The 12,578-nt window shown below is 42.3% G+C and overlaps 1 protein-coding gene across 2 annotated transcripts in view; it reads right to left on the minus strand.

Annotated features, from left to right (window-relative positions):
• The window catches only part of LOC117903560, an 89,072-nt gene that overhangs the window by 4,370 nt on the left and 72,124 nt on the right, over positions 1–12,578 (minus strand). The window contains exon 5 of one of the 2 annotated variants that reach the window (XM_034815763.1): positions 9,240–12,545. In XM_034815763.1, the coding sequence (XP_034671654.1) occupies positions 9,240–12,545 (3,306 nt within the window). Of the gene's footprint in view, positions 1–8,954; positions 12,546–12,578 lie in introns of both variants that reach the window. The other variant, XM_034815762.1, reaches the window with a different exon arrangement.

The following is a 12,578-nucleotide window of genomic DNA, read 5'->3' on the forward strand; positions in this document are numbered from 1 at the left end:
CGAGAAATATGTGGTGGCCTGGCGAAGTTACCTTGTCTCAGAAAATTCGATTCGTCAAGACCAGTCGGCCGCCCTTTGCAGTTGTTGCCTTTTTCAACGAGAAAACATAGCGAATGATATCGATTATAATCTATAATTATAGGTAACGGCTCTGCGTTTTTTTTTTTATCAGCGAGCAAGTCACTTCAAACAGACTGATTTATCCATTTAAATGCTCCGCCAATGAGGAGTTCATCCAACGGAGTACCGTTAAAAATTTTGAGAGTTGATAAAGAATCTAATATGTAAAGTAATTATATTTTTACCAATATAACGCATTTCTAATTTATTTTTCTATTTTATTCGATTAGTATTTTCTATCAGCCCATTGCTGAGAAAGTTTAAGACGTTTTTGCCAATTTTGACGGGGCAAAGTCACTTTTGAATTTTTAATACAAATTTGGAAAAAGTGAATTTCGTGTGCCAATACAATTTTGTTTGTAATTTGAATCTCAATCTGCCACTGAATCCAAGGCTAAGCTTGATAAATACTATGGGGACTCTGCACTATATGTTTCAATGTTAAACGAGGAGGGACGTGTGAGACGCTTCTTACTTAAACCACTAAGGTACAGTTAGTTTTACATTTTGAATTTTCGCTTTTTTTCCACATATGTAAGTATGTACATAAATATGTATGTCATCTGTATCTACATAAGATCTCACGCCAACTCGCCCTTTTAGCTCGCCCCCATCCACCAGATCCGCACACTGCACGAAGCAGAGTGTGGAATGAGAGAATGAGCAAAAAATATGCAAATCTGCTGAAAGGGATGGGGGAAGCCACTGCAAATGAATTTCTTCATTCTGGCTATAATAGTTATTCAATATAATCCCAATTCGGTGATCTGATAGATATGGTCATTCATTACCGAATCGCAGACATGGCTATATAGACTCGGCTATTGATGCTGAACAAGAATATATGTATATACTTTATGAGGTCGGAATCGTTTCCTTCTGTGCGTTACAAACATCCACTTCTGTGCACAAATACAATATAGCCTATTCACTGTTTGAGCACCGGGTAAAAAATAACATCAGACCATTTGTAAGCCCCATATCTATCAGAAAAATTTGGCTTGGTTCCTTCAGGATAGTGTTATTGGCGATGATCCGAAACCAGTTGTTCCAACACTCGGAACTGCTAGAAATGGTTGCGTAGGTGACGGTACAAAGTCGAAAATGCTTGATTTGTTCTGTTACTCAGGGTTGACAGGCTCAGAAGCAAACAAACAAAAAATGCCTACCTGCTTTGCTGGCAACGACTCCGCATGAAATTGATCTTGGAACACGAGCACCGTCTCAACCTGCACCCTGGTGATTTCTCCTCTTTGTTTTTTTCGGCAAAGATTCTGGATATTTGGCGCACGTTACCGAATAAGCAAAATCTCACTTATGTATGTAACAGAATACACTACTGGCCAAAAAAGAAGTACATAGGAACAGAACCAATTGTTTATGAAATATCCCGAATGTTTTTGAATTGCATGGCTGCCAATTGTTTATATTATTAAAGATTACAGCTTTGCTAATCATTTAAATCCCAAATTAAAATAGGGAAGCATCTTTATTACATTCTAAGCTTAAATTTGTTATGGATGGGCTATTTGGCCTGGTCAAAAAAAAGTAAACGAGATGCATTTTTAAATTTTTAAGGATATGATCAGGATTTGATAAAAGGTTTGCTGGACTCCTTGCATATTAAGTACATGAGAGTTCCTTCATTCTCCATTAAACAAAGAAATGTCTAGGGAGAGCGTCCTAGTTAATTCAAATTGCCTTCAAATCAACAGTGCTTACTAAAATCCGAGACCGGAAGAAGAATCCTTCACAAACAACGGTCCGTCGTAGACATCAATATTCATATTTACCGGGTCGTATAGTCGGAAAAATTCCCTTGCTCCGAGTAAACAAATTTTTAGATAATTACATGTTGAATTACATGTTGCATGGTCTGGATCAGTTGGTTCTTAAAAGTGGAATAATATCTTATGGAGTGACGATACAAAAGTAAATCCTATTGGTAATGACTCCAGGGGACACTTACGACTTACGAAGGCAAACAATTTGACGTCCGGCAAAAAAAAAAAAGTTTATGAATGGAGTCGGTTGTGTAATGGTCTGGAGCTGTTTTTCGTGGAATTGAGCAAAAGCAGTGAAAACTTCGAACTATAACCAAATTCGGGTTTTAAAACCTATTGACTGACATTATAAAACTATTTTCTAAGGAAACCATGCATTTGAAATGGGACTTTCAAAAGGACTACAGACCAAAGGACAACTTAAGACTGATCAATGGAAGGATTACACAAAACAAGGTGAACGCTATGAGTTAGCCAAGTCTTAGCCAAGTTTTCTTACTCAAATCGAGATTAGAACCTGTGCGTAGAACCTTGAACCTTGAAACGTCGAATTGGTTTAAATGCGTTTCGATAATTTTCAAGAATTGTGTGAATTTGGCCAAAACAGTTGATATGAGATTCGAGTGAACACTTGCGCAATCTTTTTGTTGACATGCTAAAAATAATCACCAAAGTCATACCAAATAACGAGAAGGGACGTGTGAGACGCTTCTTACGCGTCACAACTTTTATACCCGATTAAACCCTTCTCGATTATTTATTTGCACATTATCTCTCACTCGGCTTCGTGTAGTGTGCGGCTCTAGGCGAGGGGGGCGAGTTAAAAGGGCGTGTTTGCGTGTTTTTGCGAAGTGATGTATGTATATGTATTTAGATTCTTATGACAGATGTAGAAAAAATTTAAAATTTCAAATGTAAGATTGGGAAAAAAAACCATAAGGTACATTGAGTGCCGGGTATAAAAGTTTTGACGCGTAAGAAGCGTCCCTTATCGTTTTTTTTCTATGGCAGAATTTTTTTTTAATAATTTTTAAAATATGGTATCCGTCTGGCAATCGATATTTTTTTACGAAGTTTTGACTCACGAAAAACTTGGTCGAGCTTTTATCTCTGGAATGTTTTGGTTTATCTACGTTTCCTCCAAGGTTACGAAACGGTGCAAAAATGTATTAAAATTTTACCGCACAAAAAACAAAATTTTTGCATTTCAAAGCTTACTACACAAAGGTCTACGCGTCACAACTTTTATACCCGGTACTTAGTGCTACATCTGTACCTTAGCGGTTTTTGTCAAATTTTTTTTTTTTTCTTCATCTGTCATCTACATCTACAACACTTCTCACGCCAACACGCTCCGTAAGCTCGCCCCCCTTCACGAGAGCCGCACACTGCAGAGTCACGGCAGAGGCAGAGGCCGCACACTGCAGAGTCACGGCAGAGGCAGAGGCCGCACACTGCAGAAGCAGAGTGTGAATGAGAGAATGTGCAAAAAACAAAAAAAAACTGCGGGACGGGGTGGGCGCAGCCACTGCAAATTAATTTCTTCATTCTGGCAATCGGATCTGATAGATATGGTCCTTCCCTACGGAATAGCGTTTTTAGTTTTCTCGTATCTTCAAACTTGTGAATACCGAAGATTTTTCGCGGTTTACGGGGCGGAAGGCGGCGCGGAAATACACTTGTATAAGTGTGATAACACAGCAGTCCGGATGCAAGCGCTGGTTGCTCTATCTCTAATAGTCTCTGAAAACTAGCCGACAAACCATACGGACGGTCAGTCAGAAATGGCTATATCGTCTCGGCTATTGATGCTGATCAAGAAAATAAATATTTTATAGGGTCGGAAACGTTTCCTTTTGTGCGTTACATACATTCACTTTTTGCACAATGTACACTATTTACTCTTCGAGTCCCCCAAAAGGGCGAAAAACTGCCGTATCAACAATTTTAAAGATAAAAAAAAAAACTAGAAAGAAAAAAAGCTGTGCCATAGAAAAAAAAATTGTCATCAGACTATTTCTAAGCCCCATAACTTTCATAAGTTTGTTTCGTTCCTTGAAACTGTCGAGTAGTGTTATGCGATGGAGCGTATACTTTAAGGATTGGATAACACTTCCATCTGGGTGTTACACATACATACATATCTAAGATAAAATCTAATATATCCCTAAATTCTTTAAAAAAAAAATAAAATCTTGCTAATTTTGTTGTTATAATACATTTCAGGTACCATGAAATATGTTCGCTATCTTCGTTACTCAATCGTGCTAGGAGGAGAGAGAAATACCACTGGACCACTGTACAGAAGAGATAGGCAGAGAGCGACGGACGCCCTCCTTTTCTACAACCAAGAAACACTTTAAAAGTATTTACAGAACTTCAAATCCGCTATTATCAAACAAATTTCATTTTCTCGGAACGACGAGCCCAACGAGCCGCAGTATAACGAGAAATATGTGGTGGCCTGGCGAAGTTACCTTGTCTCAGAAAATTCGATTCGTCAAGACCAGTCGGCCGCCCTTTGCAGTTGTTGCCTTTTTCAACGAGAAAACATAGCGAATGATATCGATTATAATCTATAATTATAGGTAACGGCTCTGTATTTTTTTTTTATCAGCGAGCAAGTCACTTCAAACAGACTGATTTATCCATTTAAATGCTCCGCCAATGAGGAGTTCATCCAACGGAGTACCGTTAAAAATTGTGAGAGTTGATAAAGAATCTAATATGTAAAGTAATCGGCCTTACCAATATAACGCATTTCTAATGTTTACATATTTTATTCGATTAGTATTTTCTATCAGCCCATTGCTGAGAAAGTTTAAGACGTTTTTGCCAATTTTGACGGGGCAAAGTCACTTTTGAATTTTTAATACAAATTTGGAAAAAGTGAATTTCGTGTGCCAATACAATTTTGTTTGTAATTTGAATCTCAATCTGCCACTGAATCCAAGGCTAAGCTTGATAAATACTATGGGGACTCTGCACTATATGTTTCAATGTTAAACGAGGAGGGACGTGTGAGACGCTTCTTACTTAAACCACTAAGGTACAGTTAGTTTTACATTTTGAATTTTAAGTTTTTTCCACATATGTAAGTATGTACATAAATATGTATGTCATCTGTATCTACATAAGATCTCACGCCAACTCGCCCTTTTAGCTCGCCCCCATCCACCAGATCCGCACACTGCACGAAGCAGAGTGTGGAATGAGAGAATGAGCAAAAAATATGCAAATCTGCTGAAAGGGATGGGGGAAGCCACTGCAAATGAATTTCTTCATTCTGGCTATAATAGTTATTCAATATAATCCCAATTCGGTGATCTGATAGATATGGTCATTCATTACCGAATCGCAGACATGGCTATATAGACTCGGCTATTGATGCTGAACAAGAATATATGTATATACTTTATGAGGTCGGAATCGTTTCCTTCTGTGCGTTACAAACATCCACTTCTGTGCACAAATACAATATAGCCTATTCACTGTTTGAGCACCGGGTAAAAAATAACATCAGACCATTTGTAAGCCCCATATCTATCAGAAAAATTTGGCTTGGTTCCTTCAGGATAGTGTTATTGGCGATGATCCGAAACCAGTTGTTCCAACACTCGGAACTGCTAGAAATGGTTGCGTAGGTGACGGTACAAAGTTGAAAATGCTTGATTTGTTCTGTTACTCAGGGTTGACAGGCTCAGAAGCAAACAAACAAAAAATGCCTACCTGCTTTGCTGGCAACGACTCCGCATGAAATTGATCTTGGAACACGAGCACCGTCTCAACCTGCACCCTGGTGATTTCTCCTCTTTGTTTTTATTCGGCAAAGATTCTGGATATTTGGCGCACGTTACCGAATAAGCAAAATCTCACTTATGTATGTAACAGAATACACTACTGGCCAAAAAAGAAGTACATAGGAACAGAACCAATTGTTTATGAAATATCCCGAATGCTTTGCTAATCATTTAAATCCCAAATTAAAATAGGGAAGCATCTTTATTACATTCTAAGCTTAAATTTGTTATGGATGGGCTATTTGGCCTGGTCAAAAAAGTAAACGAGATGCATTTTTAAATTTTTAAGGATATGATCAGGATTTGATAAAAGGTTTGCTGGACTCCTTGCATATTAAGTACATGAGAGTTCCTTCATTCTCCATTAAACAAAGAAATGTCTAGGGAGAGCGTCCTAGTTAATTCAAATTGCCTTCAAATCAACAGTGCTTACTAAAATCCGAGACCGGAAGAAGAATCCTTCACAAACAACGGTCCGTCGTAGACATCAATATTCATATTTACCGGGTCGTATAGTCGGAAAAATTCCCTTGCTCCGAGTAAACAAATTTTTAGATAATTACATGTTGAATTACATGTTGCATGGTCTGGATCAGTTGGTTCTTAAAAGTGGAATAATATCTTATGGAGTGACGATACAAAAGTAAATCCTATTGGTAATGACTCCAGGGGACACTTACGACTTACGAAGGCAAACAATTTGACGTCCGGCAAAAAAAAGTTTATGAATGGAGTCGGTTGTGTAATGGTCTGGAGCTGTTTTTCGTGGAATTGAGCAAAAGCAGTGAAAACTTCGAACTATAACCAAATTCGGGTTTTAAAACCTATTGACTGACATTATAAAACTATTTTCTAAGGAAACCATGCATTTGAAATGGGACTTTCAAAAGGACTACAGACCAAAGGACAACTTAAGACTGATCAATGGAAGGATTACACAAAACAAGGTGAACGCTATGAGTTAGCCAAGTCTTAGCCAAGTTTTCTTACTCAAATCGAGATTAGAACCTGTGCGTAGAACCTTGAACCTTGAAACGTCGAATTGGTTTAAATGCGTTTCGATAATTTTCAAGAATTGTGTGAATTTGGCTAAAACAGTTGATATGAGATTCGAGTGAACACTTGCGCAATCTTTTTGGTGACATGCTAAAAATAATCACCAAAGTCATACCAAATAACGAGAAGGGACGTGTGAGACGCTTCTTACGCGTCACAACTTTTATACCCGGCACTCAGTACCACATCTGTACATTAGCGGTTTTTTGTCAAATTTTAAATTTATTCTTCATCTGTCATCTACATCTACAACACTTCTCACACCAACACGCTCCTTTAGCTCGCACGCCTTCCCTGAATGAGAGAATGTGCAAAAAACATACATATATAAGCTGGGTTTAGCCAATGGAAAATAATTTCTTCATTGTGGCTATAATAATGATCCAATCGGATCCCAATTTATTGATCTGATAGATATGGTCATTCCCTACGGAATGGCGTTTTTAATTTTATGTTTTCTTCAAAATTGTAGATTTCGGAGGTTTTCGCCCTTTTGCGGGGGCGGAAGGCTCATTTTTGAAATACACTTGTAACAGTGTGAGCATACAGAAGTATGGATGCAAAATTTGGTGGCTCTAACTTTTATGGTCTCTGAGATCCAGGCGCTCAACAAGACGGACAGACGGACGGACAGTCGGACAGACGGACGGACAGACAGACATGGCTCAATCGACTCGGCTATTGATGCAAGAAGAATATATATACTTTATGGGGTCGGAGACGTTTCCTTCTGTTCGTTACATACATTCACTTTGTGCACAAATACAATATACCCTATTTACTCTTCGAGTACCAGGTATAATGATGGCTATACCGTATACCAGGGCTCGGCACCCATACAGTGCAGTGCCCTTGTGTGTGTAGTTAAAACACAAAGATGCCTGGGCATCTGGGCGAAACGAAGCTGCAATTATTTCGTGTTGAAACTTTCAAGGGAAACACAAATTTTAATCAAAACAATAAAAAACGAGAAGGGAGGTGTGAGACGCTTCTTACGCGTCACAACTTTTATACCCGGCACTCAGTACTACATCTGTACATTAGCGGTTATTTGTCAAATTTTAAATTTTTTCTTCATCTGTCATCTACATCAACAACACTGCTCACGCCAACACGCTCCTTTAGCTCGCCACCCTCCCCTATAGACACACACAGCAGAGTCGCGGCAGAGGCATAGGCAGAGGCAGAGACGTGTCAGGGGGAGAGGCCATAAAAGTTGTGACACGTCTTTTCTCGTTTGAATACTGGATGACAAGAGTCGAAAACCACGCAAGAGGAGGAGCTACATATGCCTTTCCTTGTCACGTCGGTAATACACTTGAACTTGACACGGACTTCGACAATTAAACTTTCCTGACTGTGCTGAGTAGCGTCATATCCTTAAAAGGCAAGTTTACCTAAATATACCGTGACAGCCGCCCCAATAGCATAAGTAGGTGCAAACCGATCACCAGTGTCGTAGCAGCACACCGACCTTATTACTCGTACCCTGCATGCTGACATCTAATGGGTATTCTTGCTATGGGAATCGACTGTTCGAATTTTTAAACTGCATTGTAAGCGAGTCAACGAAAACTCAACGCTTGCATTTGAGCAGATATCTGCCATACTTGCTAAAGTCTGCTCAGTGGGTAACTGGTAAACAACTGATCCACATCAGATACTGAGGACAACTATTTGTCGCTCACTTCTTAATTGGACGACCACTAACCACCATACCGGAGGCTGACCTGGATCGCATACGTGGCCGGGATGTTGAGGAACGCCTCCGATATTATCTAATTTTCATATTTATTTATAAGTTCATCTCTAAGAAAGGAACCACCAGCGAAAAAAACAAGAAAATAAGAGTTCGAAATTATAAGAGAAATAATGTAAGAGAATATCTGTATAAATTCCCTTCATTTCTTCACAGCATCAATGTATGCCAAGAACGTGACTCGATTCCAAAACAATCTCACACGAACATACATATACTGGGCAGAGTCTGAGACAAAACTGTAATATGAACTACCAAGGCCTGCAGCCTTGTCCAGGCGGTAGTCTTCGCCAATAATAGCCTATCACTTATCATCACTCTAAAACAGGGCTCGGCACGCATTGTTAGCATTGGTGCCAACCACTGTAATACTCGTAGATGTGTCGTACAAGATCATAGAGGTTGGAAAACCAACCGTTAATCTGTGACACTTACATTTTCTAGACTCTCGTGCTGTTCCTTCGTATCACATGACGTCTCAACGGTATCGTGGCGGATGACGCTCCCTACGTTGTCGCTCCCTACATTGCGAAAGCGTCGACGCTGCCGCCGCTGCCCAAATGGCAAGAGCGGCATGGGCAACGAGCTCGAGCGACGGCGTTGCTGGTCACGCAGCTCTTCCAACTGGTGGTGGGCTTTGGCAACGTCTTCGTCGCAAAAGTTCTGGGCATAGCTCAGGTCCCCGCTCTTGGATATGGTGGAGGCTGTTGATGAATTTACCTGCGAAGAGCTGGCCGGATGGCGAGCAAGAAGTGACAACACTGGAGTTACTGCCAAAACCGCTGAGGATATCTGTCTCTGTGGCTCAGGTAACGAGCTCACCGATTCTACAAGGCTCATTTCGATTCGAGAGTCCAGCGTGGATGGCTTCTCTACTTCCGACTCTTCCGCCTCCATAACTGTCTGAGGAAGCTTTTGTTCTAGTTGACCAGCTACATCTACCTGAGGTGTTCTTAATTCCATGTCTAGAGATACTGGCTTTGGTAGCAGATTTCTATCTGAATCAAAAGACATATCCCCTGTAGATTTTACTTCTTGGCTCCAGCGTTCCCGCGCCCTGCGGCACTTTTCGGCACTCCGTCCGCTGACCAGATCAGCCTCGTATTGTCGAAGTAGTTCTTGCTCCCTCTTTTTCAAAAGCAGCTCCCGTTTTTGGGGCACAAAGGACACTGTGGGTGCCATTGCTGAGGCAACCAGTTTCGTCTCTTGCTCAGACCCTGGCTCTTGGAATGTCTCAGAGTCTAGTCCCTGTTCTTGCTCTGGATCGAGCTCCAGATTCGGCTGCTCTGGTTCAGGTTCAAGCTTCAGCTCAGATTCGGGCTTTTGCTCTGGGCCAGGCTCTTGTGGTTCAACCCCGTGGACTTCGTCCAGCACTTTCACGCTAATATGATTGGCCGCCAGCTCGGACTTAGCTCCATGAGGTACGTCTTTTTCAACTTCTTCCGAATCCTGCTCATCTATGTATCTTAAATGTTCCTCCTCGACGGCTACCTCGTCGTTTGACTTCTCGCGCCGGCTATCATTGCTGTCTGACGAATGTAGGCTGCCAAAGGGAAGGCGATCGTAAAGATTGGGCAGCCGTATGTCCTCCAGAATTAAAACACCCCCTCGCTGCACAGGCTGAGTGGCATCCACAATGGCTGCATTGAGAACTGATCCCGACGCGGCTCTTTGAAGCTCCTGTGCCTCCTCCGCTGAGATCACAGCGATATTTGAGGCAATCGAGCAACTCGTGCTGGAGCTGAAAAGGGGGGAAGCAATTCTACTTGTCTTTGAAATTGAACTGGAATTTGAGATATTATTGCTGTTGCTGCTACAGATGTTGCTAAGTTCCTTGGCCGTTGGTTTGGACTTTAGCTTTAATCGAGCCTTTAGCTTAGACAGTCGCTGCTGTTTACGGGATAAATCTCTTCTGGGTTGACTGTTTAAACGATTACATTTTTTGCTGCTGTTTCTACTGCTAATTTTACTGCTTCTGCTGCTCTTGCTCGCGCTGCTTGTGAGGCTGTGCCCGCCATTAGGTAATTGGGGAGAGACTCCTCCCCCGCTGATCAAGTGAAGAGATGCGCCGCTGCTGCCGGCATCCTCTTCCTCGTCACTAGGTAGTGTGAATACCGACATTGGAGGACTTTCATCTTTCGTCACTGCCTCCATCGATTTGTTGCGCGACTTAAAAATGCGCTTCTGCCGTTCCTTGATTGGTAAGCTCAGCCGATCGGCAGTAAGCTCCGTTTCATCTGGTTCAGGCTCAGCGTATGGATGCAAAATTTCCTGATCGTCGATTGGTTTAAAATATCGATTACTCTCATCAGTGGCTGCGGCAGCCGACAATTGTAATTCATCGTCGAAGCCCTTGAATACAACGTCATTGCAAATATTGACTTTAGATCTAGTTCGTGCTGTCGACGCTTGTCCCAGCTGCAGAATATTCCCGGCTTCCTTTGACAACGCTGTCGACACGGGCCAATCTTCTATATCAACAGTGCCTTTGCCATTAGCGCCATGGAGGTGAGTGCGAAGTCTGTAGCTCAACTTATTTTTCTCATCCTGTTGCTGCAGATCCTCCTCCTCTTCAAAGTCAAAGCAGGAGGAGGAATTATGGGCCTTGCATTTGTCATTTTCATTACCTCTGTCGCACGTTAGAACCAGATCCTTAACAAAAACGACACTCTCGTTAGAGCTAGCATCGCTGTCCTGAATGACGATTGGTTCGTCTGCCGTTTCCAGCTTGCTGTCACCGTCGAACTCCAAGAGCACCACGTCCCTCCGGTCCTTCTTTGGTATGTTTCGTATTCGTTTCTTTAAATGGATGCTTCTATTCTGTTCCGGTTCTATTTCCCTGTTCTGAACTTTATCAATCGTTTCCTTGTGATCAATTAAGACATCTAAGGGCTCCTCACATTCATCGTCGCCCCACTCGGCCATCAGACTTAGTTGAAGCTCGAAAGAGGCCGTGACTTGCGACTGAGAATAACTTACATTTGGTGTCTGCGCCGGTGCTGGTGTGGGTGTTATTGGTAATGGCGATGGAGAATTTTCAGCGAGAACTGCATTCTTTCGTAGAGAAGCACCATACTGAAATACATCATATGTGTATTTGGAATAACTAGCTACGTTTTCAGATTTTTTTTCTTCTCTGACTACTAGAGAAGAATTCGGTGAATTGGTTTTCGAGGCTGCTCTCTTTCTTGGTTTCTTTTTTGGTGAGCCACATTCAAGTGAGATTTGTTCTGATCCTTGATCTATAACGGTTGTTTTCTTTAAGGTCTGCTTTGCCTGACTGGCCTGCTTGGGTACGAACATAGCCTGCTCAGCGATAGTCGTTTCCAAGGAGCGGCGACTTTCAGTGGCAATACCACGCGGAGGCAGTTTCAAAGCTAGCGATTGCGGTCTCTCTTCGGTTAGAGAAAAGCCATGCTGATGACGGGTCATGGAGCGTGTAAGACGCCGCTGCTTTGCCGGAGGCTGTTCAGGAGCAGGCATTGTGGCGCGCAACCTGTTCAAGCGCTGACTGCGCGGGTCCCGTCGGTTCTGTCTGCTTTGACGCGGGGACTGAACCTGAGGCGAAGACGCCCTGGAGTTGTTGTTGCTATGAGCCATGGGCTGTACCACACGCTCAATGCTTTCCATAGTGTTCTGGGCTATAGAAGCCACTCTGCGCTGGGCCTCATCGCCGAGTGAGGCGTCCACCACAATCGAGACGTGGCGCGAGTGGCAACGGAAGTGGTTGCTGCTGTCCTCACTGCGCCTTCCAAAAAGTTGGGGAGAATCGAAATCATTAGTGGTGTTGGCGCGTCTGGCTGCTCTTATCTGCCTGTTGGGGCTGTTACTGCTGGCGTTCTGGCTGATGTTGCTGCTAGTGCTATATTTGCTGGACGACTCCAGGTGCCCACGTCGGTGAATGAGGAGAACATTCATACTGCTGGTACGGAAACTGCACATGCTGCACTCGTAGCTGGCCTCGGTAAAGCGCTCTGGCACTGCTTCAGCTGCTCGCGCAATATCCATAATACGAAAAGTGGACTCCTGCATGGGAAAAGCGTAAGAAATTATTTTAAG

Source organism: Drosophila subobscura, chromosome A (genome assembly GCF_008121235.1).
Source record: "Drosophila subobscura isolate 14011-0131.10 chromosome A, UCBerk_Dsub_1.0, whole genome shotgun sequence".
Taxonomy (NCBI): Eukaryota; Metazoa; Arthropoda; class Insecta; order Diptera; family Drosophilidae; genus Drosophila; species Drosophila subobscura.